Raw genomic sequence first — 24,807 nt, forward strand, 5'->3', positions numbered from 1 at the left:
TATGCTATCGCACTCACGCATATCCCGCCGCTGAGAGTTCCCAATACACCCTATATACCGTTAGTAATTACCATGCTACTGATGATTTATGAGGGAACCATCCCCTTGCCTTGCTTGCTACATATGCCGATCACACCGTCGTCATAACCATTCAAGTCAATTCACTTCACTCTCACATATAACATTCGTCACGACTTTTCATTTTTTTTTCTTATCTATGTTATAATGGTTAAAATATATAGCTAACCAAGTTACATAGTCCTGAGCCTCTTCCGAACCCGAACCCGGAGCAGCCAGAACCCAAGAAGACAAAATGGCAACGCTTCAAGTCTTCGGCGGCGGCCCTACGACGACGCGGCAAAAAGCTGTTGAAGATGCCCGGAAAATGGAAGAAGCCGTCCAAGAAGAATGTGCCAAGTCAGGAAAGCCTCCACCAGGCTACCGACTCACCGAACTAATCGGCAAAGGAAGCTTCGGTCGCGTGTACAAGGCCAACGACCTAATGACTTCTCAGGTGGTAGCTGTCAAGATCATCGACGTCGACGAGAGTGATACGGTGAACCCAAAACTCGCGGATACTTACAGCGAGATTCTCAAAGAAATCAACGCGCTACATCGGTTAAGTCAGTCTGGCGCACAAAACATCAATCATGTGATCGAGGCCCTACCTGTGGGTAAAGCTATGTGGATGGTTACGGAATATTGTGCTGGAGGAAGTGTTGCTACCCTAATGAAGCCCACAGCACCCGGCGGGTTGCAAGAAAAGTGGATAATTCCAATTTTGCGTGAGGTTGCGGTAGCAATTTACTGGGTTCATAAGGAGGGGATAATCCATCGTGATATTAAATGTGCTAATGTGTTAGTTACCGAAACCGGAGCAGTCCAGCTCTGCGATTTTGGTGTTGCTGGTATGATGGAGACGAAGCTAGACAAACGATCGACATTCATCGGTACGCCGCATTGGATGGCTCCTGAATTGTTTGACCAAAATGCACAATACGGAACGGAAGTCGACATATGGGCCTTCGGCTCTATGGTATACGAAATTGCTTCGGGATTGCCTCCCAATGTTAGAGCCAACGTAGGCCTCCCCCAGCTTGGAGACTACCTTAGAGAACATCTACCACGCCTTGACGGAGATCAGTATTCAGACCAGCTTAGGGACCTAGTCGCCTTCTGCCTCGAAGAGAACCCTTCCAAACGTCCCTCCATTGAACGAGTCCAACAACATCCATATCTTTTTAACACGAGTTCTAGATATCCTGCTTCGTCTCTGTCAAACCTCGTAAAAGCCTTTAAGCTCTGGGAAGAGCGTGGCGGCAGTAGGAAATCTCTCTTTGGTGCTGGGGGAGCCCAAGGTCCAACCGATCTAGGATCGACTTCGTTGGCAACGGATGAATGGAACTTCTCTACCACACTCGCCTTTGACGAGCAGCTCCATGATGCTTCCGACGGTAGGTCCGATGCCGAGGCTGTCCGTGATGTCTACGGCTCGGCCGTCGATTTTCCTAGTACATTCGGCGAAGATACTGCGCGACCAAAAGCCTTAGTAAAAGGTCGACGTCGACCACCTCCACAAGCCCTCGCCGCATCGAAAGTAAAAGCCCCTCTAGAGAAGGTCTTTGATCCAAACACTATATCCAATTACGACGAAAACTCTCGAATGTACTATGGCCGCCTCGCACCACTAGCAGAACCGATGACAAATGAACTCCCAGCATCTGACCTTCCGCTACGCGACGATTCACTACACGCGACACTTCGAGAGTCATTGATCGACCTCGATGCATCTCTTGGGGGTGGTGATCTATCTAACTTCGTTGACATGGGCACGATAAGGCCGGGTCCGCAACCTCAGCCGCAACCACCACAGCCGAGACCAGGGCCGCGCGCTTCAATGGATAATAACTGGTCTTTCTCCGCAGCTACCGAGTCGACTACGCATGATAGGGCACCACTCAGCGACCCCGCGGATATGAACGGCCGACACCACGCTCCAGACTGGTCGTGGCCTACCAGCATACCCCCTGCCTCTGCCAATCCCGAGATGTCTCATTTCACATTCAACGAAGACCGCACCCCCGATAGCCTCGAGGGACGTCCCCGTCTCATGCACCACCCTACAGAACCCATCGGCTTACCCTCCCAAGGATACGATATACAAAGCACGAGTACTTCCACCGACCGCATGTCAATGACCAGCCTCATCGACCTTGACATGAGCATGCCCGAGCCCAACCTCCCCGAGCTCACACGCCCATCCACGGCAAACTCGGACATCGGATCGATAGCTGGCTCAGACATCGGCACGCGCGAGCCCTTTGAGCTAGAGCGCCACGCCTCCGTGTATGCACCTACCAACTTCTCCAGCCGCGAACCCTCGATCTACGTCTCAGACGGATCGGAGTTCTCGACGCAGATCAGTAATAAGATCGCGGAGGTATCCGATGTTATACAAGTGCACCCCCATGACGAAGTCGACACCATCACGGTGCAGCATCACCAGCAGAGGGGAAGCGATTACACTGTCGCCTCATCCGAGACATACGTCAACGACCCCCGAACCGACGGCCCACACTCCCATCTGCCGATTATACCACCGCCTTCTAGCAGCGTCATGGAGGCGCGCGCGACGGCCGGCGATGTGGCGAATGAAATGAGGCGGCTAATCGGGAGTCTTGGAGATCACCTTTCGATTATCGGCGAGCAGGTCGCTATTATGGAACCTAGGAGGGCAGGGAGGAGTTACGAGGGTGCTGATTAGGTACCTAGTTGGTTGATGAGGAAGGACCTAGGATTAACGAAGTATGTTATACGGGAGACGAGAAGAGACGATACGAGACGAGTGAGCAGCTTTTATTATACATGCGTATGGAATATGAGTATATGAATAGGGTTTGGATTGGGCTACGCTTGAGGCGGACCGATGCCTTCCAATTAACGAGTTTGCCTCTAGAGTTTTGGGGTTGAAGATTATATGATGTTGGTGGGGAGAGGTCGAGAATGAATGGGATACCAATAGTTTAGTTTAGGAATGGTATTATCGAGAATGATTTCTAAACCTGTGTTTCTGTGATTAGTAACATGGAAGCTGAATAATGGTTAGGTAATATAGCACTATTATGTAATCGATAGTGATTATGTAAAAATATCTGATTAGGTAAACACTTTCAAGGAAACTTATCTTGTGGTGATGTAAGCATGTGTGATTACATAATGTTTTCTTAATAATCAATAAGAACCTGGAGGCAAGTTGATATGGGGTAGGTATGAATAACTAGATAAAATGCATATATCCACATTCCTCTAGTATAAAGGCATCTAATCCGGCTATCAATCTATGTAAACCCAATGAGATCCCCCATCAGTACGGCCTGATACTTGTCCACCGCCTCACGAAGCCTAATTAGCACACCCGCAGCCAACATCTTGACCTCGTTCTCCTCGCCCCCTTCGCCAGTAACACCAACATCGCCGCCGCGTGTGTTGCTAAACACAGCGCCGACCCACTCCACACTCTCTATGGCCTCGCGGCCGTGTCTCTCGCAGAGTCCCCGCATGTCGGCCTCGTTCACGTCGAGCAGGGCCATGAGACCGAATAGCACGGCCTGCGTGACACCCAGGTCACCCGCGCACTGGCCGCGGACCCCGAGGAGCAGGTCCCAGAACTCGGCCGTCATCTGGGGTAAGGCGAGGGTGCTTGGTCCAGCGGCGTGGAGGAGGAGCGCGAGGGTCTTGAGGTAGAGAGTTAGGAGGTACGGCTGGAATAGGATGCCCCGCGTAGTGGCAGATGCGGAGTGCATCGCCGCTTGGAAACGAGAGGTTAGCGGGAAGAAGAACGACGAGGCGATGAGGGAGGCGGTTGTATTGGGAATGGCACGCATGCGCGGTTTCGCTTTGCCTCTTGCTTGGTTGGGGGATTGCGAGTTTAGACGTGAGGTGAAGGACGAGAGTTTTAGCGTGTCTGGGCCTGTTGCTGAATCGGCTGCTTCTGCGGCTAGGGGGGCGAGGAAGGTCTGCGAGAGGGTTTGAGCTAGGTTATCTAGCGCATTTGATGGGAGAGGCTTGAGACCGGTTGTTGAAGACTCGAGCCTATTCGATGACGAATGTGTTATATAGTGCTTCTCGACTTTAGATGGTAAAACTTTGGAGGGAAATTGCGCGGCTGAAGTGTACTCGGATGTTTCGAAACCTGCTATTTCTCTACCGCTGAGACCGAGTACGATGAGTATAGATGCTCGCTGTGAGAGTGAGTAGTCGCCGTCGAAGAATGTCTTCGCAAACCACTGCCCCATTATTTTAGGTTGTGCAACTACGACAGCGATCATGCCTTGTTGGCGTAGTTCATCGAAGTTGTCAAGATCATATTTATCTTGAAGGCCGACAAGAAGGGTAGCTAGTTCATCTGCATGTGAACTAACCTCAGTGCCATAGTTGGCCTTTCGACGAATTAACGTAGGAGCCGTCATCAACGCCAACTTTTGCTTGTCATAATTTTCCGTGTCTCTGAAATAAGCAATAAGGTCTCGAACGTAAACGGGAGCCTTTGGCTTATCGCGATTGATGAGTGTGGGGTCGTCGTCTGAGTCCTCGGCGTCCGAATCTATTTTCGCATACGGCACTAAGTCTGGATCCTCTCCCTCCTCCTCATCCTCAATTTCTTCTATGATAAATCCTGATTGGGTAGGTTGCTTTCTAGGTAGTTGAGTTGGGGTTGCTGAAGATCTTGCTGGCTTAGGTTTGCTCGTAGGTTTCCGCGACATGGTCAGTTGTCTTAATGGATCTAGAGAACCAACTTTATCCGATATCCGGACCAAAGATTTATACCATCTTGCTTCTTCCGTGTCCATCTCATCCATCTTGAAATCGAGCTTTGTCTCTTTACCGTGTACGAGTCCGGAGAGTGCCTCGCCAACCACCATCCCTAGAAACCGAGCACGGTTTTGAGATGCAGCAATACGATTAGAAACGGCATTTAAATAAGGGCTTGATCGTGATAGCATGGTAAGTTTGATTGGCACGAGTCTGTGAACATATCCGACACTAAGCAATAGGACTTGGGCGTGCGCTTATTCTCACAGTTAGTGAATTCTAATAGGATAATGGGTTGGTGAATCTTACCATCTTGCTGTAGTAACGGGGCATGTTTAATATATAATTTGTCGCCGAATTGAGCAAGGCTTCTCTCTAGAATAACCACCATAGACTCTTTATCGTCAGAAAAGACGGCAACAGCAGCTCGTCGTACTCCATAACCTTCACCAATTCCGGCACCGGACCCGCTGGTTAACCAAGAAATGAGATTGGTCTTCCGCGCCTCGTCATTTCCCACAACTGTCTTTAAAACACCAGATGCGGCTGATATGAGTTTAGCGTCCTTCGTTGGATCACTACCATCCACGGTATTCAAATATTTATCTGGGAGCAGCTTGAGAATTAAACCCAATATTTTGCGATGATCAAGAGGTGGAAAGAACCCCAGAAATTTCTCAAATAGTGGCAGTGGCAGGCTATCGATATCCTGAAGAAGTAGACCCGTAATCAATTTGTTGACAAAGATCTCTGAAGCAGTATGTAATTAGCGTATATATATAATATGATTAAGGAATAGAACATACCTGCATTCGCTAATCGCATTGCTCGCGTTGATATTTCGGCACATAGCTTAAGGTCATCGTCATTGTCCCCTGACCGAACCCATAGTACCACATTTTGGGCAACCCAGTCGACGTATAGCTTAGTATTACTGAGCCAGATGTCATTCTTCAGTTGACCAGCTTGTCTGCAAATGTCCTCAGCCTCTGCGGATAAAGAAACAATCTTTCCGTTCGTAAATAACGATATGAGTTCTTGGCGCAAGGGGCGAATTTGAGTCTGATTATGTAATGAATTATTAATATCCCATATCCGTTTTATGTCATCATCAGATTGTAGGATTTGAGATAGTAATTCTAGGATAAAGCTCAGAGTGAAGCAAACGTGAGAGTCCTTCAGGGATTTTAGGTCTGACTTTGCCTCCTTCAAGAGAGCACGTAAGAATGCTAGTAGGGCATTGATACCGGTGATACTCTTCAAAGAGGAAATCAATAGATGAACATCTCCTTTACTTCGGTCTATGGATGCATCCCTTAAGATGGTCCAATAGTTCGGGACGATCTCTGTAACTAATGTGTGTATTATTTGAGCACTTTGAGGCGTAGGCTTTCGGATATCAAAGTCATGGTTGGATTGTGTGCCTTTTTGCAGGTACTTCAGTATGGATATAAGAGAATCGTAACCCGGTTGACTTTTGAGGGCATCGAGAACTTCCTCCGGCGATGAGCCATGGAACTCTACTTCTACTGATATGACAGACTTGACTGGTTTTGAAATTTCCAATAATTCATCATGATGAATTGGTTTTCGGTAGGTCTGGCTCACCGGGGTGAGAAGTTCTTCCATATTGCGAATCGTCGATCCTAGTTGCATTCATAGAAACCGGAATGCTTTCATAAACGTCAAATGTACATCTGGAGATTATCGGGTCTTGGCATAATAGCGACTTCCAAAATCCAATAAGAGATTTCTCGTAATTTAATTCTTAAAGAGCGGAAAGAGCAGGTAGTTGATCGATGTTTCTTCGTAGAAGAAGTTAATGGAAAGTTGATCGTGCAATTATATGTATTGAATCTGAAGCTGTTAGAGGGTTAGTTGAATATATCATTATAGAAAGATATTGCGGGGTAGGTTTTGGCTTTATTAGATATTAGTAATGAATCTGGTAAGCAATTCTGACATTTCCCCTCGCTACTGTCTTATCGGTGATAAGGATGACATCAAGGTTATGGATACTCCCGTAGCTACCTACCTTCCTTCACGATTCCTAAGCTCTCTCCAGAATATCAACTACGCACAAGAGACTACAATATGGCAACGGACGAGGTTGACGGCGCCGTCCCACGGTGGAAATATCTAGATCGGATTCGCAGAACCCCTGGTCCTTTCAATCAAGACTCCGAAATTAGCGAAGAAGCTCTCGCAGCACTGGATCAGGCTAAGATCTTGGTCATCGGTGCTGGTGGTCTTGGATGTGAAATACTAAAGAATCTCGCTCTATCCGGCTTCAAGGATATTCACGTCATAGACATGGGTACGTTGATATCGCTTCCAAACTCAATGCAATTCTTACTAACGTATGCTTGCGGCAGACACCATCGATATCTCGAACCTCAACCGTCAGTTCCTCTTTCGACAAGACGATGTAGGAAAGTTCAAGGCAGAAGTCGCCGCCAAATTTGTCGAGAAGCGAGTCAAAGGTGTCAAGATCACACCACACAACTGCCGAATACAGGAATTTGACGAGGACTTTTACATGCAATTCCAAATTGTGGTATGTGGCCTTGACAGCATCGAAGCGAGACGATGGATCAACGCGACCCTTGTGAATATGGTTGATATGGAAGATCAAGATTCTCTGAAACCACTCATCGACGGCGGAACGGAAGGATTCAAAGGCCAAACAAGAGTCGTATTACCCACCATGACACCATGTATCGAATGTCAATTAGATCTATATACCCCAAGAGCTGCCGTACCGTTATGTACCTTGGCCACTATCCCACGCCAACCAGAGCACTGCATAGAATGGGCCCACATCATCGCATGGGAACAAGATAAGCCGTTCCCGAGCCTAGACAAGGACGATCCTGAACATATTACCTGGCTCTACCAGAAAGCGCTCACACGTGCCCAAGAATTCGGTATTGCCGGTGTCACATACTCACTTACCCAGGGTGTCGTCAAGAATATCATTCCAGCAATAGCCTCTACCAACGCTGTCATAGCTGCCAGCTGCTGCAATGAAGCTTTAAAACTTGCCACCACGGCAGCACCATGCCTCGGGCTCCAGCCAGAGAGCTACATGATGTACTCTGGCGACGATAGTATCTACACGAACACATTCAAGTACGAGAAGAAGGAAGACTGCGCCGTATGCGGTGACTTGGCCAAGCCACTAGAGGCCGACCCTAGTTGGACGCTCAGAGAACTCCTCGATTCATTCGCGACGAAAGCAGATCTTCAATTAAAAAAGCCTTCTATTAGAGCAGAAGGCAAGACGCTATACATGCAATTCCCACCAAGCATCGAAGAACAGACACGGCCAAACTTAGACAAGACCTTGAAGGAGGGCCTAGGCCTAGATGTAAATCACGAAGTTGTCGTGACGGACCCGGCCTTCCCAGCGTTGATCTTTAGATTTATTCTCCGTTTCGCATGAGCAAGAGAGTTTATGGAAATTATACCAAAGTTCATACCTGCATAGATAGGAAGGACTAGACTTCGTCTTTAAAGTCAACGTGGACGTGAATAAGTTGGTCCTCTCCTGTCCTGTACTTGACCAGTCATGCAAATGAGTCGTGAACGAAACTGCTCCACCAAGCTCAGTTTTATATCTCAGAGCCCAGGTATAGAATATATCTTTATTTCTCAACTACGGCCGACATTGACAAGCAAGCAGAAATGCCTGTCATGGATCTATGCTGTTCCTCTCCAGGAATCACCCAATTATCTTACCTCATCGTACCGTATCTCTATATACACGTTGCAAGTAAAATAGACCTTTGTTGAATTTTTAACTGCATGTCTCGGGTCATGGAATAGCATCAAACGACAAGATCATAAAGCTAGCTCTATTTCATGAGTTCAATACACTTACGATGTCCCCATTAGACATCAGCATCAGCTTCTAGTTTATCTTCCTTAACATACCCGCGTATACGAGATGGGAGATATATTCCATCTAAGAGGCCTAGTAGACCCAGTTGAGAAAGTCCAAACTCCACGATCCAAGCCTCGAAGTAAACACGATCACATATTCGGCTTGCCCATCTACCGACATAGCTCAAGTACAAGATACGCTTGGGGCCAAGCACAAACAGAAATATTTCTACGGCACGTTAAGGATAATCCAGATGACTACTACAAAAGGCTGGAGGTTCTCCTGGCGAAGCTAGGACTTGACGGCTACGACCACGTAAAGACCAATAAGGGTCTGGATTACAAACGGCACATCCTCATCCCGAAGGCCATGGAGAAGCTTAGGAAGGTTACGAGAGGCAAGTTTGAGCAAAACGGTGACCGGTAAGTGCCTTCATAGACGGGCACGCAATTACAAACCATCCAACTCATAAAATACATTTATAGTACAACGTGGGATAGCGAAAAGCTTATATATGTTACAGGGACATCGCTGTTCGATTCCCCGAAACCCAAATGATGTTACCAGAACCTCACCATAGCGAATCCGAGACCATTCAAGAATCGCGTCAGGGGAGCCACGCTCTCGGCCACGATGGAAGTGAGAAGGAGCCTCAGTCCGAATATCATATCCACTCATTGCAAGACCGGATACGATTCATAAACAAGAGAGTCTCCAGACTCCGTATGACCGCGCAATCGCTTAGGATGTTCTACAGCGACTTGCCGAATGACGATCCCCTCGCCGTCTCGCTGTACCATCACAAAACCGTCGTCCGCGATATTAGTAACGAAATCGAAGATAGGATTGACGAGATGGCTCGTACTTGGTCTGAGAATCACCGAGATTTGAAAGATTCTATTGTGACATTGGAGAGTGATAGCGATAGCAAAGATCCGTAATGACAGTTTGTCGTGGGTGCGTGGGGACTTATGGGAAAAGGGGCCATGTGGTTTTCCCAAGTCTGTTTTCCCCTCTTCAAAAAGACTCTCAATTCAACTTTTCACATATTTAAAGATGACAATGCTGGATTATGTTAATTGATGAATTTAGATAAAAGGAATATTCCTGTTCTCATTAGTACAACCTCGCCGGAATTTCATCGAATTTATAATCCATAGCATACCCTAGTGTTAACAAATTCCAAACTCGAGATCCCCTATTAGACGGCCTTCATTTCGTTACGGGTGGTTTCATCAAAACTTGAAAATCAGTGCCTGTAGAATTATCGGGGTGGGATCCTAGAGGTGCTGTCTTAGCTACTAATACTAGGTAGATCTCGCTAAAATTAAAGGTAAATAAGCCCTGGAATAGATCCCACGTTAATACCCGCTGTGGGGAAATTCCCTAGTTCCAGGCGATTTCTAGGCGATTTCCAGTGGTAGGTTGCCAGCTCCAAATCCATCCCTGGAGCTGCAAGAATGAAAGCGTTGTAAAATCGAGAGATAGGTTCAATGTTACCCCCAAAAATGAGTAGGGAACGAAAATCTTCAACTTCTTTCGAGTGCACAGCTCAAAAAAAAACGAATTTCAGTAGAAACCCCATCAAATCGCAGACTATATACTAGGTACATTAAGCCAATACCAGGTATCAAAACTGCAATTGTGATTTTCGATGTTCCCTGAGTTTTTAAAGGGTTGTGAAGTTGGATGGGTTTAGTGGGAAAATTTCGGTCATTCTGTAAAAATTATGGCTTAGAAGCCTTGCAGGGTTTAATCTAAAAAATAGAGTTTTGGGTCCCTGGAGATTCCCCTAACCCGTAGTGATTGTCCACTGCAACGGCGCTATGATTATTCGCTAATCCCGTAAACATATACTAATTTGTAGGTCTATTATTCCACTACACCTACCATCAGCTTAACCCGCGCAAAGGGCTTTGATGGCCCAAAGCCGTATAAATTGGAATATCTTCTCACTGTGTGGTGTTTTTCTCTAGTGGCTAAGCTCCTAAAATATGTAGGCTTAAGTTCTAATGATCACCCACTAGAATTTAGTGAGTAGATCACTGTTAGGTCGCGGTTCCAGCCTAGACCTAATACAGTATGAAGTAAGTGCTTATCTAATAACGCACTGGGCAAGAGACATGGCTAATGGTCCAAACTTTTGACTCTACGGAACCTTGGTAGAACAAGACTATTCCCATTCGCGAGTCTCAGTCAGCATCGAGATCGCGATTAATTAAACCCCTTATCACATAACGAATAGCTACAGCGATTATCCTTTCCACTAAGTACTAAGGCTAAAATACATAGGTACGTTTCAACCAAATGTCAACAAATTGCCTAGCGGAGTTCTTAGCTGTTGGATTGGTGATAGAAACGCCGAGACTGGTTTCACTGCGGCGGATTTGCTTACATGGCTGTGGTCTCACAGCTTGTCCGTTTTCCTTCACTAACATGGTATCACCCATAAGATAAGGCTGATAGCATCCTCTAGAGTTAAAAGAAGTTGCCACTGTCTTAGTAGAGATTTTGGAAAGTCTGAGTCACATTTCACATCAACCACATCCCTTACTCAGCGCGTAATCCAAAAGATAAGCAATCGCTAAATAGAGCTGTATTAGATCTAGGGTCAATTCGCCTGCTGTTCGACAATGTAGCGGCTATCTACCCACGGGCTTAACCGCTGAAGAAACGCGTCACACGGTGCGGTGATACTTCGAATTACACAGTATGGACATAAACCGCTCTGTTTCGATAATCTGAGTAGGAATGTATGAAGATAATGGCGGGATAGATAATAGGTTGTGCCAATAGACATTAGATCAGATAAAAAGTCGGAAGCGCATTATCTGATCTGACACTCCTTAACCCCTGCCCCTGATACAGACAGGCATCGCTCAGGAATAACTTTCCTCAGAATCCGTCGAATTGAGCGTCGCATCATCAATCGCAAGCTTGCCTTTCCCAACCTCGAAAAAGACGCAGTAGTGCGGGCACCAGTTCCAGGTCTCTGGTAGCTTCGAAATCCAATCCATCGATTGTATCTGGTAAAGCTTCTCCCACTTGTGACTGTAAAGCCAACCGCTCTTCCATAACCCGCATTCTTTAAAGATCGCCCTCTCGGCCTCCATGAGCTCGGTCATCGCCAGTCCGTCCTTGTGGAGCCACTTGCAGTTGCAGACATACCAAGCCATGTCGCCGGACCTTTCCTTTTTCACTGACTTTCCGGGAACCTTGTGTCTTAGACCCCAGTTGGCGAGTTTCCTCCTGGCTTCGTTGATATTTCTCGGGTCAAGACGGTAGTCGGTGCATTTGATAAACGCGATCGGGATGACTCCCTCTTGTTCTGATATCGCGAGGGTATCGTTTGCTGGAACTTCTAGCGGTGGTATAGCCAAAGCCGAGACCAAGGCTAAACCAGCAGTGAATAGTGTTATGATTGATAGACGCATTGTATCGATGGTCGTAAATGAATAATCCGGTAAATGTTTTGAAGGTAGATGTAGATTCAGAGCACCAAAAAGTCGATGGTATGAAACAGAATGAACTTGAGACATACCTACCTATGTATGGAGGCAGGCATTTATATGTCAACCTTAAGAGGCTATCTCCGGTCCTAGCGATAGCTTTTACATAGAATTCATTAGATCGAATACACCTAAGCACCAGCAATGACTTGCTCACGCCCGTAAGAGGTTGATTTTGGTTTTCTGATTAAGAAAATAGTACTCTGCCTATCGAAGCCTATCTAAATATCTACTACTTCCAAGGTTCTGCTAAAAAGGGGGTTAGCTAAGGTTAGCTATGAAGCGATAGAACTCAAATTACCCCTTTTTGCGCCTTGAACCTTAAACCCCAACATATCCACACTCGCCAATAAAACTTATTTACAATATAGGTAAGTTAGGTGCTTATTATCATGTAAGATAAGATATATCAAGCGTTATAGTTCATCGTAGCTCAAGTCCCTTCAGGAAAAAGGGGTTAGCCCCACATGTTTTTACCAACTAGCAATCCAAGACAATCTGGAAATATCAATACAATCAAGAAAGTTTAATACAATTTAGTTCGCCCTATGTAGGTAGGCACCTACTCTATGAAGGTATCTCAAATCCTATCTGCCGTATCCGTAAAAGACCCAAGATATAATTACACGATTGGGGATATCTCATCATATGCTAGGCACTAAGTTCAACTTGCAAATTCCTTTCGACACGCTGCGCACTCCTTCCGGTCCCAACTCTAGCCTCTCATCCGGTAAACTCTTGACGGGGTGGCCCCATGCCCTAACGCCTGTCTTATCTTTTCTGAAGTTCTCTTGGAAATATCTAGAGAGCTCTACAGCTTGGGCTCCGCGAGGTAGCATATCTCCGTAGAATGTGGTAAGCATGCGGTACAGGGCAGCATCATCCGATGACTCTAGCTCAGTAATGAGTTTGCCTAAGTGGAGCGCGTCGCGCATCGCATGTATACCCCCTTCAGCTTTGTATGGCATCATGAGATGTACAGCATCACCTAGAAGCGTTGCCCTTCCTAGTGGAATCTCGTCAAGGTGGCAGTCCGTTGGCACCCATCCAATATCACGGATACCGTCTACGGAAGTCTCCTCGATAACACGTCGGAACTTAGGGTCCATATGCGCAGTCATCCTCTTGGCGATCTCGAGACGTTCGCTTCTCGGAAGGGTGTTAACCGCTATGCGACCAGTCTGCTGGGCAAGAGGGTCATGCCATGAGGCAACCCAGAAGAAATCTCCCGATTGACCGTCGGGCGCTACCTTAGTCAGGCCCATGAATAAGTTGTTCCATGCATCTCCGGTGGTGATTGGTATAATAGCCATGCTGTGGGCAATCTCTAGTTGACGTGCGAATAGATCCCCGCTCAGTGTGACCTCTCCGGTTATCGAGCTGATCGGCACATTCCGTAATACCTCCTTATTAGGTTTCCCCAATACATGCTCTCTCACTACTAGTATATTAGCGGCTTGCTTTCATTGCGGTATCATGGATAGGACGCATTTACCGATACTATTTGCGCCATCAGCGCCCACGACGAGGTCCCCAGTTGCGGTGGTGCCGTTTTTAAAAGTAACGATCATCTTGTCTCCTACTCTCCCAATCTGGCTTGCAACCCTTCCATACTGGACATTGATGTTGGTGGACAACCACTTTCGAAGCAATAGACGGTTGGCTCGTAGTGTGGGGGTAGACGGGGAGCATTCCGTGCCTAGTCGGTCGTTATGGAAATAAAAAACGACTTGGGTTTCTAGGTTGAGGGGGTTGAGATGATGAACGGTATCCCTGAAGTTGGGCATATCATCCGGAAAGGCTTTGAATAACTCATCCACGACACTGAGTAAATGAAGAATGGTCTTAGACTCAAGTATATTACTAGATAGTGGAGAATTAGAACTCACCTGTGCATAGTCAGAGACCATCCTTGGGCTCTAGCAACTTCGTGTTCATCCCGCTCGAAGATTTCGAATGGAATGCCATTCTTTCGGAGGACTTGGGCAAGAGTCAACCCGCCAAGGCCGGCGCCGACGATTAGGACCTTCGGTTTATAACCTCCTTCAGCCACAACTGGTGCAATTATTTCCTTCATTTTCGCGGCGAGCAATATATTTAGTCAAATCTTGATAGTTACGAAGAAAGTGCCGTTTTGACTCAGGTAAGCTTCGAAGGCCGGACACCCCCTTTTGTATACCTATCATTCTGACCATCGTCGTTGACGGTCGTGCCGAGTTGGGAGCTGTAAGGGATGTGGCCAATTAAACAATAGTACCGATGTCCCATGCTGTCTCTATTTCAGCCGTGTTCGGGCGACGGAGTATCTCTCTACCCCTGTACACCACATATTCCACAGCTAGAATCTCTTTGTCATAGGTTCATCTAGCGAGTGTCCATTGTTTGTGCCGCTCGGGTTCAGGCATTTTATCAAACGAAACTTGCCGATCCAGGTATGTGACAGCTTCTACCTGTGTCTTGCAACCTGCAAGGGTGCGGCAATAATTGATTAACGTATGCTCCAACCGCACGGTTATCACTTTGCCGTCATCAACTAAATTCTATCATTATAGTCCATAACTTTTCAGTAACTCCGCATCGTGCAAGATCCGCTGATTATGGCTTCATATTCTTTCGCGATTTCGTATGAAAGTCAGCAAGGTGGTGATGTGCTCGTACATAATGTTACCCTCCAGGATGTTTCGGGAAATGTGCCGAATATTCACAAACTAAACCCCTTCCAGCTTCACTAAAGCGCAATGCCAGTCTGGTCTAGAAGTTTTCCAGAATACCAGCATATCTCATTATCTTATGATAATTCGCCGCAACTGCAGGAGTAGCAGCATCGACGAGGGTTTCGTCTTACCTAAATAGGTATGTCCAAGGTGAAGTTTGGGTTGTACAGCCTGAGGCTGACCAGAGGAGAATGTTAAAAAGGAAAAATGCTATTTTTAGGCAGTGTCTTGCGAGATCGTTAAATCGGTGTTTATTTATTGCGTGCCTTACTTTCAGCTCCTATGTCACAGTGCGACCGAGGATAGGACTATATGCATGCATTATGATAGGCGCATAAGCCACGTTCCATCCATGTGCAAATGATCAGATCCACTTCCACCATACGTACGGCAGGTACGGAAGGAATTATTAGCCCGCATCTGACATTTCAGGATCTATCTTAGGTCAGATCGGAATAAAGATAAGCTTTATCAAGTTTTAGTTTAATAAGATACCTAGTAGCAAACATCTAGCCATACCTACATATATACAGTACTATATACCACTTAGGGAGGTCGGTAGTTGTAAACTGGTTCGATCAATTCTTCGTAAATCCGAACATCAGATGACACTATTTCCGAGATCGAGAGACCGACAACACTTCGTTCCGAGCCTCTTTTAGGTAGGTAAACCCACGCAAGAAAAGCAAGTTTATCAAACCCCCGCTCAGATTTTCAGCTCTTCCATATTAAATGCATTTTCGCTGCCATGTCTATCACATGCTTCCTTCAAAGTATAGAGAAGATGGAATATAGGTATGTAGATGGCGTACACCGAAGTAGAAACTAGACTGCTCATGTGGTGTAGTCCAAGAAACAATTCGGGACCGAAGATTGACGGATATTACTACAAATAAACCCAACCTTTCAAACTTTGGGGATCCCGTTTTCTGTCCCACAGTACGACAGAAAGCCCCGCAAGACCACTTCTAGGGCTGAGACATCTCCAGTCAGACACGATAACAGACCGGAGTGTCCCAGCCCTGTCTGCCTGTCTGCTAGGTACCCACTTTGTCGGTCTTCCAACGGTTACTGTTTATTCCAACGACGCCATTCTCCGCCAATATCCATATACGAACGGCAGGGCGAAACACAACACTCTTATTCTTCAAATACAGCCGATCTAACGTAAATGACCAATTATCAATCAAGTCTGGATAAGTAAGCATAGTGTTTTTGATATAAAAATCCGAAATGAGACGCTAAGCATGGGCTGTAGAAAAGGGGTGGGGAAGCCCGGTTCGCCCCCGGAATTTCTGTTCCACAATAGACACCGGATAGGGATTCTGCATGGCTGCTCATTTCCAAACTATTCATTTGACTAGAAGCGCGACTATTAGTCATCCCCGTAACCGGCAGTTGTCTTCAGGTAGGGGTTTCCAAGGAGAATAATTAGGTGCTGTTCATTTGGTCCGGCAGGTCCGGTAAAATGAGACCAGTAGGTATCAAAGAGACAGTACATGAGGTGCACATGGTCTTATCCTCTACCAACTACCTTACCCCAATCCTCATCTAAAGGTGACTGTCAAGAACTGGATGCTACTAGTGGATCGTAGCATAGTGTTTCGTTGCTCATAGTATGGACCTTACGTCATCATGCTTACTGATCATGCATATATGGACTTCATATAGAAGTTCATCATGGTCACTCACCTAGACTATTCACTTTCTTTCACACACCTAGCTTATCATATCTATACACTTATTATCTCTATGTTTATGTCATGATCAGTGACCTATCATGATGATGTCCTATCATAAAGTCTACGGAAGCGTATTTGAGGATCTCATCGATCTGTGGCTTATACCTCTGTAGTACGGAGCTATCACACTCTGGTTCACTAGGAGTCAACGAATATGTCTGGTAAATTCATATCTCCTTTAATAACATCCCTAACTTAATCCTCTCTCTAAGATAATAATTTAGGTAGCTACCTGATTCTTTTCATGCTAGGTTAATTGTTTCTAGGTACATATGTATTACACACAATAGACTAGAAAAAAACGGTCGTCGTAGGATAGATAAGTAACCTATCATAGGTTATGTCACGAGGCGGAAATAACGACGTTGTCGCGCGAGGAGCTCCTAACTACTCTCGTTATGGTATACATGCCTTTATCTGCTCTGCTCCCAGGACTAACAACCAACAGGACCCTCACAGACTCAACGGAGACTCCATGGGCCAATTCCCGATCCCATAGATCTTAGTTACTAACCGGGAGGAATACCAGACGTCTGACAGGTTATACAATATAGCATCGCAAGTTAAAAAAAGATTCTCCCAATCAGGGAATCGAACCCTGGGCTCAGGAGTGAGAATCCTGAATGTTGACCACTACACCAATTGGGATGTTCTTATATGATTGACTTATGGTTAGATTGATTTATCAGCATTGTCTTGATTGTATCGTTCAGGAAAGAACAGGTAGGTTTATTGATACTCGTAGTTGCCATCGTTTATGATCCATGGATAAGTTCGATATAAAGTTCTCCACAAATTTCGATATGGAAATCAATACTTAACCTGGTGGGCAGGCACGATACGCATTGAAGATTCGGCCAGATATTATACTTATCTAATATCTCTCTAAAAACCTGCAACAGATACACGTTGTAAACGTTGTCAGTGTATCCGTACACCATAGGTAAGGAATTTCTTCAGATATAACTCAAGTCCCAAACCACTTTACTCATAACTTTAATACATATTAATAACTAAAAGCTAAGAGGCACTTTATAATAGGGACATCAGTATCCGTCAGTAGTTACGGACATGTCAAGGTTGAATATCAATGTATGTTTACGCACGTAGCTGGCTACCTAGTATGTTCAATATGCCCACTGTACTAGAATAGACCCTTACTACCTAGTACTGTTAGTACGACAAGAAATACTCTACACAGTACTAGTTGCAGGACTCGGAATCTTGACGTGGAAGGAACCACCTACCTAAGTTCAGTGTAAAATATCATATCGTACCTTCCTATACTACCTAGTTTGGTCAGTGCCAAGTGCCCACCTGGAATCCAGCAGTGCGAACAGGTCCGTAACAAGGAGCTTTGACCATCTTAAGCACCCGGCAGTTGCAGAAATTTTACTAGTACTAGGTATGTACCTAGGTATTGACAGTGCTGGTTGAAAGTGAGGCCTTATTTAACTTTTTTTACTGGGCAGCAGACAGTAAAATGTTTTTTTCGAAGATCGGACGGAAACTGCCAGCTGATTTTCTCACTAGTTTGACCGCCTTGACCATCAAGCCCTTTACTATATAACACCGGCTCTCCCCAGGTAAATTGTTCCTTTCCTTTCTCCTCCATCCCACCAAAGAATCCCCAATCTTGGGACTTGGTAAGAATGGTCACTCCTAAAACCATTCACACCAACATTCACATCTTCTACTAAACCAACATACAATGGATCACATCAAGGCTTGCACTTCGTCCACAATATATCTCTACTATCACATTATGCCACCTTGATCATGCTTTCATCACTTTTTCGTTCACTACATACCTATTTACCAACCATCCAGAAAACCATCAACCTTGAACACACCCAAAATTTTCGAGGCTCCAAATATTTGACGCGTTTAACGTGTTAAAAGGTATGGTATTTACATTCCCATCTATATTTTATCGTCCATCATATGTAAACCATCACCTTGTCACTATTACCTTGTTAACACATGCTTCATCTAGACCATATACACCACCAAGTGTAGCAAATCAACCTTTTAAAATTGCTTTTGAGCAACACAAGGTAATCAACTTAATATTCTCATTCGTACTCAATGTCCCATCAGCTGATCGTCTTCAGAAAAAATACACAAAAAACTCAAACAAAAAAAAAAACTAAAAAGACACCGTCTCCCACAAAAGACACGAACAATGTGAACAATTAAACAAAGATAACAGTACATAAATAGTCTACAGAGACTGGTAAGATTCACCCATTCAATTAAATACTAATTATCTCCATCACCTAACATTCCCTTCTTCCCTAGTTTCCATTCCCACCCCTCCAAATTCGCAAATTCACTTGTCATTGCGACAGCAGCCCCACTCCTTCACTTCACGACAGCACTCCTAGATCTCATATGTCTTAGGAAGGCGAGATCATCATGAGATTAGTACTCATACAAGCTTGCAATTTGGTCTTGAACCATACAGAACTCCAGCCGTCCTAGTGATTGCAAATGGCTCTTCTGCTGCAGCGACTTCATCTCTTGCTTATCAGTCAAGCGTGTCTACGACACTGCATTTTGCTGAGCGGAATGATTTAATGTAAGAAGGAAAGCCTCATGATGGTCGAGTCAGTACGGGTCAAAAATAAAATCGGGTTTGCTTGTTGTCTGGTAAGGAGTCGTGTCTGCCTGTCAATTTGACCTGCTGAACACGGAATGCGGCCAACGACCGATCAAGTCGGCAATGATAACCCTACGATGCCCTCACTTCAATTCTTCTAGATCCCAATCATTCAGAGTCACCATCCATACTCCAAGGATCCAAGACATAAACAAAACAATCGAGGAACATCACGAGATGTACAAAGTACCTTACCATCAAGGAGAAACATAGGGTTATCATATGGCTGGGGTATTTGATGGAGTATAGGCAGAGGATTAGAAGAGCCTTGAGCTTTGGAGGGGTGGGAGTGGAATAGGATCAATGGCATAAAATGCCTGTTCTTGAGTATATATTCCTAGATCACAAGGTCCAAGGAGCAATCGCAGCGACAGACTGCATCTTCTAGCGAGAGAACATCAACTCTTACGCCACCAAATACACTACATGAACGCTCCCAAATGTCCGCTAGCTTCTTGCTCATTTCGTGATAATATGCAAAGTTGTAGTCCATAGCCCAGGCTTGATGTCTGATTAAATCGTTATTCGACTCGTAGGAGACCTGTTGGTAGACTAGACGCATCCATAACGCGCGATTCCAAGCAATGGGAATCCAGAGATCCTCGCGCAGGTGTATTTACTTACAGTCAGGCCTGAACAATCAATAATGTGGTGATATTCCCAGGTCGCCGCGTAATTATACCCTCGCCACTTTATCCTAATCTGGAACGGAAACATCGCGACCCCTCCATTACGAGTACAATCCTACTCTGCCTAATATGTTCTTGGCGATTTCATAATCTGTCAATTCTTACTATTCTCATCTGTTAAATGCCGATATTCGTGTCGCCTTCTCGCTATTATCTACAACGTGTAGACCACATCGCAATCCATCTCCATTTGAGGACAGCGCTCTCCACCATGAGCCACAGCAAGAACAAACCTAAAGTAGAAGAGGAGGAAGCATTCCTCGAACAGATACCCCTCCACGATGACGTCGCCTGGCCGCGAGAAAGGCGCTCCTGCAAGCCAACACGGTACTTAAGACTAACCCTCGAGATCGCAATGGCCGCCGCAATAATCATCTTGCTCGTAACCCTCATCCACTCACGCGTGGAAGAGAGACGAAGTCCAGTGCCAAAATGTACGTTTCCATTCCATCAAATACACCGCGCCCCGTCCCAGAAACCAGACACGATTCCCAACTAACCACTCATCCACTCCAGTCCCCCGCAAAACCTACACCTTCCTCCCCAACCCCCAATACATCCAAGAAAACATGCTCTTCGACGAGCACGCCACGCTGCACACCCTGCACAACTGGATCCCCCTAAGCGCCGACGCACGGGGGTACATCCACCTGCCCACATACACCTCCTACCCGACGCTCCCACCGCCGTTCACCGTCGCCATAAACCGGACCTCAGAGGGGCCAGCGTACATGATGTCGGTATTCCACCAGCTCCACTGCCTATCGTACCTGATCTCGCACTTCCAAGCCGGGTACGGGGGCGTCAAGTTAGAGGAGGAGGTGGCGCACCACTCGGCGCATTGCTTTGACTATATACGGCAGTCGATAATGTGCGCGGCAGACACGAATCTAGAGGGGGAGACGGAGGCCGGGCCGGGGTGGGGATCGCCGCATGAGTGTGTTGATTACGATGCCGTTCTAGCGTGGGCCAACGAGCATGGGGCCGAGAGGTGGAGGAATGGGCTTTTGCCTGGGGAGTCGATATTGTGATGACAGCATCAACTTGGGCGCGTTATCGGGTGCGTCGTTAGTACAGTGTCGCGTCGCCAGGGTTTCGCCCCAGGGTCCAAGAAAAATATTTTACTTTCTTTAGCTATATAAGATTGTCCGTATCTAACGCCTTATGGCGGCCGAGATATATAATCAAATAAGTATTCCCCGAATATTCGAGTATTTTTTATATATACACCTTAAGATGGCTGGGTATGTGCCTTTGACCATCCAAAACCGAACCTATAATCCCTGTCATATAACATCATCCATATATACCGTGTTGAAGGCCCCTTATACCTGAAAGAAAGTATCATACAATTACTGCCAAACAGCAGCCTGAGTAGGGTCTTGTAGTGATGCCTGGTTCGCGTAGGCACTCATCTGTGGTGTGGGAGCGACCCCCATATAGGGTCCATATTCCTGTAATAGGTAATTCCAATCCATCTCCCCGCCGAAGTTCACGTCTGGAAATGCGGTCGCGAACTGTCTATTAATATCTATTGGAGGCATTCCGCCGCTGCCAAACATATCATTATTCGCATATAAGGGTACTGTTGCCGGAGCGGTTTGCTGTTGTTCGGGTGGTGTCTGCGGAGTTGCGACGTAAGCGCCGCTTACGACGGGAATCTTGGGAGAAGGTGTCGGAACTGGTGTCTTCTTCTTAGTTGTCTTGGGTAAATGAGCGGCAACTTGTCTCATGTGAGTAATAAGACGGGGTGGGGCTATGGTACGCCCGAGTGCGGCTTCGGCGGCTTCACGCGCATCCCATGCTTTTACAAAGAGTGGACTGAAAGATAGGTGCATCGGGCTCCGCATGTGAGTTGTCATCTTCCTCCGGTCAGCATGCTCGCAGATAGTTTCCCAGGCACGTTCACATAGATCCCCAGTTGTTCGATGGCGTAGATCAGTAAGCAGGCAGATATATGCCGGGAATGGAAAATGCATATGTGTATACCACAGGAAGCCCTTCAGATTTTCCCTTGCTTGCATCATGCTGTCGTATTCGATCATCTTAATCGCCTCGATGAAGAGATCTTCTCTCTCGACTAGCGGCAAAGGGGAAGGCGCAGTAAGTGCAACGCGGAAAAATCCTGATACTATCTTTTGCTTGCAGATATTTGCCCGAGTCATAAGGAGAGTCATGTAATGAAGAGGAACCTTGGGATCGCAGTATCTGAGATAAGTGTCTTCCATGTAAGTGGAGAAACGTTCCAGGTAACTCGACAACCGGTGGTCAGCAACGCTCGTTATGGCTTGCGGATTTGATTCAGACACTTGACTCCTCATCTTGTCATTTCCGGGAGCTTTAGCAAACTCGAGACGGGTGAGAGAGAACATCATCTCTGTTGCACCAGTATGAGGAGGAGGTGGATCCTTGGCGTGCAGATGCAAGTCGGCATCGTTGATATTAAGCGGCAGCTTGCAGTTGGCCCCGTTAGATATAGCAGTGATTATAGAACCGCAAAGCTCTCCGATTCGCCGATCGAAGCCTGCGAGGGTCCACCACAAACGCCTTCGCTCTTCAACCTCAAACGGAGATAGATTAAACTGAGCACCGTCACGATGTAACCCTATCCGCTGAGCAAGACGTACGCCTATTCCTGTCAAGCAGAATAGCGACCGAGGATCGGAGTACTGTCGAATACCAAGCTAGTATATATTAGAATTATGCCCCAAATGAACGGGTCGGGTATGTCTTATGTCTTACAAGGTATAGCAAATATGCCTGAAGCAACGTCAGATCTGGGTTGCGCATAAAGCCCGCGTTCAGAAGGGCCTGTTGAGTTGCGTAGTAGTACTTGGCTAGTAACGCAGTTCTTGAGTTGTTAAATGTTGTCTGACATTCTTCTTCGTCTACGCTCGTGATGGCCATCAGGTAAATCGAAAACATTAGGGCCTCGAGAGGCCGAGACACCTTATCGAGGTTTGCGCCAGCCTCGATAATCCGCACTTGCAGTGTTGGTGTATGTGTCAGTTTAAGGAGAGGGTTGACATTATTTAGGTATATCTGCCACAACTGGAATATTTGGATGGCTGACGGGTGCTGGTCGGTGACAGGTTCGAACTGGCCGCCAACTACAAAAGGAAATCCATCGGCTGTCTCAAACATCTTGTCGTAAGCTTGATTAATTGACGACCCAACGTCCTCCTCGTCGGATGAATCTCTAATGGTTTCACCTATTGCTCGATACTACACGGATATTAGTATTTACAAATACGAGGGGGGATAAGCAACTACTAGCCTCCTTCTGAAAAGGAAACCACTTAAAAGTCCTGTGAGCTTCGGCGTCAGTTTCGGCATTAAATCTCGGCAGTGGGTGGGAGGTTCCCCTCCGGATCTAGGACTTCGCTTACCTGGGGACGTGGGCAGCCTCTCCGGGAGATGAGATCAGATTAAGGTCCACACCGGCTGGAGACTCCTTGCTTCGCTGTCTTATAAACTCCGGTTCGAGCTCGTCACCGTCTTCAACGGAACCGGGATCCACAATCTTGACGTCCGGTCCCAACGAGTCAAATTCGATGCCATTTTGAGATAAGAGGGCTTCATATTTCCGCAAGCGCTCGACTAGATCTCGTTCGGGGATGCGCTTCTTGCGCCTCCGAGGAGGCTGGGGTGGCACAACGCGGCACTCGACGCCGGCCTTTACACAATTGGAACAAGGCTTGCTCTTATCGCACCGGACCTTACGTTGTTGGCATAAGACGCAGCTATGACCTCTTGTGACCTTGACCATAGAGGCATCTGGATTGGTGGGCGTATGGCTAAGCGAGGAGCCGGCAGGCGGCGTGCTATCATTATTTGCCGAGCCATCGCCAAGTTGCGATTCTGGGGTCGCGGGCATGATGAGGTTCTTCAGTCGGTCCCGAAGGCTGGACGGGTTCTTACACCGCTAGCGGCTGGCGTGCAGATGCTTGCCGACGTACTAACGATCGATCAAGCTCAACTAGGAAACGGAGGCGACTCTGTTCTACATGAGACGACAAGTTTTGATACCGGGTGCGGCGTTGATTGGCAAGCTGGAGCGAGAACAATAGTGTTTGATGCGGGAATTTCGGGACCGAGTGAGACTCCGCGACAGAAAAATTATGGTCAATTTGGGTCAATTTGAGTCTTGTGAGCGGGTTCGTGCAGGACTTCTGGCTGCCGTGCTGCTGTGACGCTTTGGAAAATTTGACAGATGGATGGGGGTTAAGGGGGGGTGGGAGAGAGATAGGGTCGGATCAGACCGTCCCATCAAGCCATCCGGACTTAGATAGATTTCGAGAGGGGAAGAATATGCAGGTCAAATCAAAAGGGAAAGATATGTTGCGTATTCTGTTACAGTCTATAAGGAGGCGAATGAACCCGAGGTGTGTGCGTATTGTGGTATCGAATTGATTGATATTGATGGATGTATTGAATAGTAGGTAGGTAATGAATTGGTTAGATTCCAAAATGAAGGTATGGTTCACTTGAACTTGAACAAGGAGTAGAATTCATCACTCTCCATTCAATACCTTCTTCTTCTTCTTCTTTTTTTTTCAGCGACTTAAGAAAGCGAATTCCGCCAAGATGTACCTATTGTTACACATACATCGACCCTAGTGATCCTAGAATTGCGTAGACAGGTAAAAGATAGAGCAACAGGATGTAGCGGGGATGATCTTGGGTCAATCTGGGACAATCCAGGATGAGGAGTGTTTGCGTATAATGTATAATGTAGGGGTAACCTATGTAAGTGTAGTAAGACAGTAAGACAATTCCCTTTGATACCTAGG

The 24,807-nt window shown here is 46.4% G+C and overlaps 7 protein-coding genes and 1 non-coding gene across 8 annotated transcripts; 3 read left to right on the top strand and 5 right to left on the bottom strand.

The window, feature by feature from the left end:
- Window positions 1–19: 19 nt before the first annotated feature.
- Window positions 20–2,869, top strand: GGS22DRAFT_9154 (kinase-like protein). Its single transcript, XM_047968404.1, has 2 exons — window positions 20–59; window positions 260–2,869. Exon 2 carries the CDS (start codon window positions 314–316, stop codon window positions 2,762–2,764), a length of 2,451 nt encoding a protein of 816 aa, XP_047824002.1. The 5' UTR covers window positions 20–59; window positions 260–313; the 3' UTR covers window positions 2,765–2,869.
- Window positions 2,870–3,279: 410 nt separating this feature from the next.
- On the bottom strand, window positions 3,280–6,605 carry GGS22DRAFT_150133 (telomere length regulation protein-domain-containing protein). Its single transcript, XM_047959268.1, has 3 exons — window positions 5,619–6,605; window positions 5,122–5,562; window positions 3,280–5,068 (listed from the first exon to the last, which is right to left on the bottom strand). The coding sequence occupies exons 1-3, from the start codon at window positions 6,466–6,468 to the stop codon at window positions 3,339–3,341; spliced, it is 3,021 nt and encodes a 1,006-aa protein (XP_047824003.1). The 5' UTR covers window positions 6,469–6,605; the 3' UTR covers window positions 3,280–3,338.
- Window positions 6,606–6,825: 220 nt separating this feature from the next.
- Window positions 6,826–8,667, top strand: GGS22DRAFT_9166 (uncharacterized protein). Its single transcript, XM_047968407.1, has 2 exons — window positions 6,826–7,129; window positions 7,188–8,667. The coding sequence occupies exons 1-2, from the start codon at window positions 6,907–6,909 to the stop codon at window positions 8,255–8,257; spliced, it is 1,293 nt and encodes a 430-aa protein (XP_047824004.1). The 5' UTR covers window positions 6,826–6,906; the 3' UTR covers window positions 8,258–8,667.
- Window positions 8,668–11,577: 2,910 nt separating this feature from the next.
- GGS22DRAFT_183518 (uncharacterized protein) lies at window positions 11,578–12,132 on the bottom strand (the record flags this gene model as incomplete). Its single annotated transcript, XM_047964101.1, has 1 exon — window positions 11,578–12,132. One exon carries the CDS (start codon window positions 12,130–12,132, stop codon window positions 11,578–11,580), a length of 555 nt encoding a protein of 184 aa, XP_047824005.1.
- A 537-nt stretch (window positions 12,133–12,669) lies between these two features.
- GGS22DRAFT_150138 (FAD/NAD(P)-binding domain-containing protein) lies at window positions 12,670–14,425 on the bottom strand. Its single transcript, XM_047959269.1, has 3 exons — window positions 14,097–14,425; window positions 13,703–14,031; window positions 12,670–13,645 (listed from the first exon to the last, which is right to left on the bottom strand). Exons 1-3 carry the CDS (start codon window positions 14,282–14,284, stop codon window positions 12,852–12,854), a joined length of 1,311 nt encoding a protein of 436 aa, XP_047824006.1. The 5' UTR covers window positions 14,285–14,425; the 3' UTR covers window positions 12,670–12,851.
- Window positions 14,426–17,239: 2,814 nt separating this feature from the next.
- Window positions 17,240–17,311, bottom strand: GGS22DRAFT_t7. The gene has a single exon. It is a non-coding gene; the product is annotated as a tRNA-Glu (tRNA).
- Window positions 17,312–20,225: 2,914 nt separating this feature from the next.
- Window positions 20,226–21,045, top strand: GGS22DRAFT_183520 (uncharacterized protein; the record flags this gene model as incomplete). Its single annotated transcript, XM_047964102.1, has 2 exons — window positions 20,226–20,448; window positions 20,531–21,045. 2 exons carry the CDS (start codon window positions 20,226–20,228, stop codon window positions 21,043–21,045), a joined length of 738 nt encoding a protein of 245 aa, XP_047824007.1.
- Window positions 21,046–21,205: 160 nt separating this feature from the next.
- GGS22DRAFT_9217 (uncharacterized protein) lies at window positions 21,206–24,234 on the bottom strand. The gene is made up of 4 exons (XM_047968416.1): window positions 23,404–24,234; window positions 23,292–23,322; window positions 22,757–23,239; window positions 21,206–22,698 (listed from the first exon to the last, which is right to left on the bottom strand). Exons 1-4 carry the CDS (start codon window positions 23,889–23,891, stop codon window positions 21,367–21,369), a joined length of 2,334 nt encoding a protein of 777 aa, XP_047824008.1. The 5' UTR covers window positions 23,892–24,234; the 3' UTR covers window positions 21,206–21,366.
- Between the last annotated feature and the right edge of the window lie 573 nt (window positions 24,235–24,807).

This window comes from Annulohypoxylon maeteangense (assembly GCF_022496945.1).
Source record: "Annulohypoxylon maeteangense strain CBS 123835 unplaced genomic scaffold GGS22scaffold_1, whole genome shotgun sequence".
NCBI classification, from domain to species: domain Eukaryota; kingdom Fungi; phylum Ascomycota; class Sordariomycetes; order Xylariales; family Hypoxylaceae; genus Annulohypoxylon; species Annulohypoxylon maeteangense.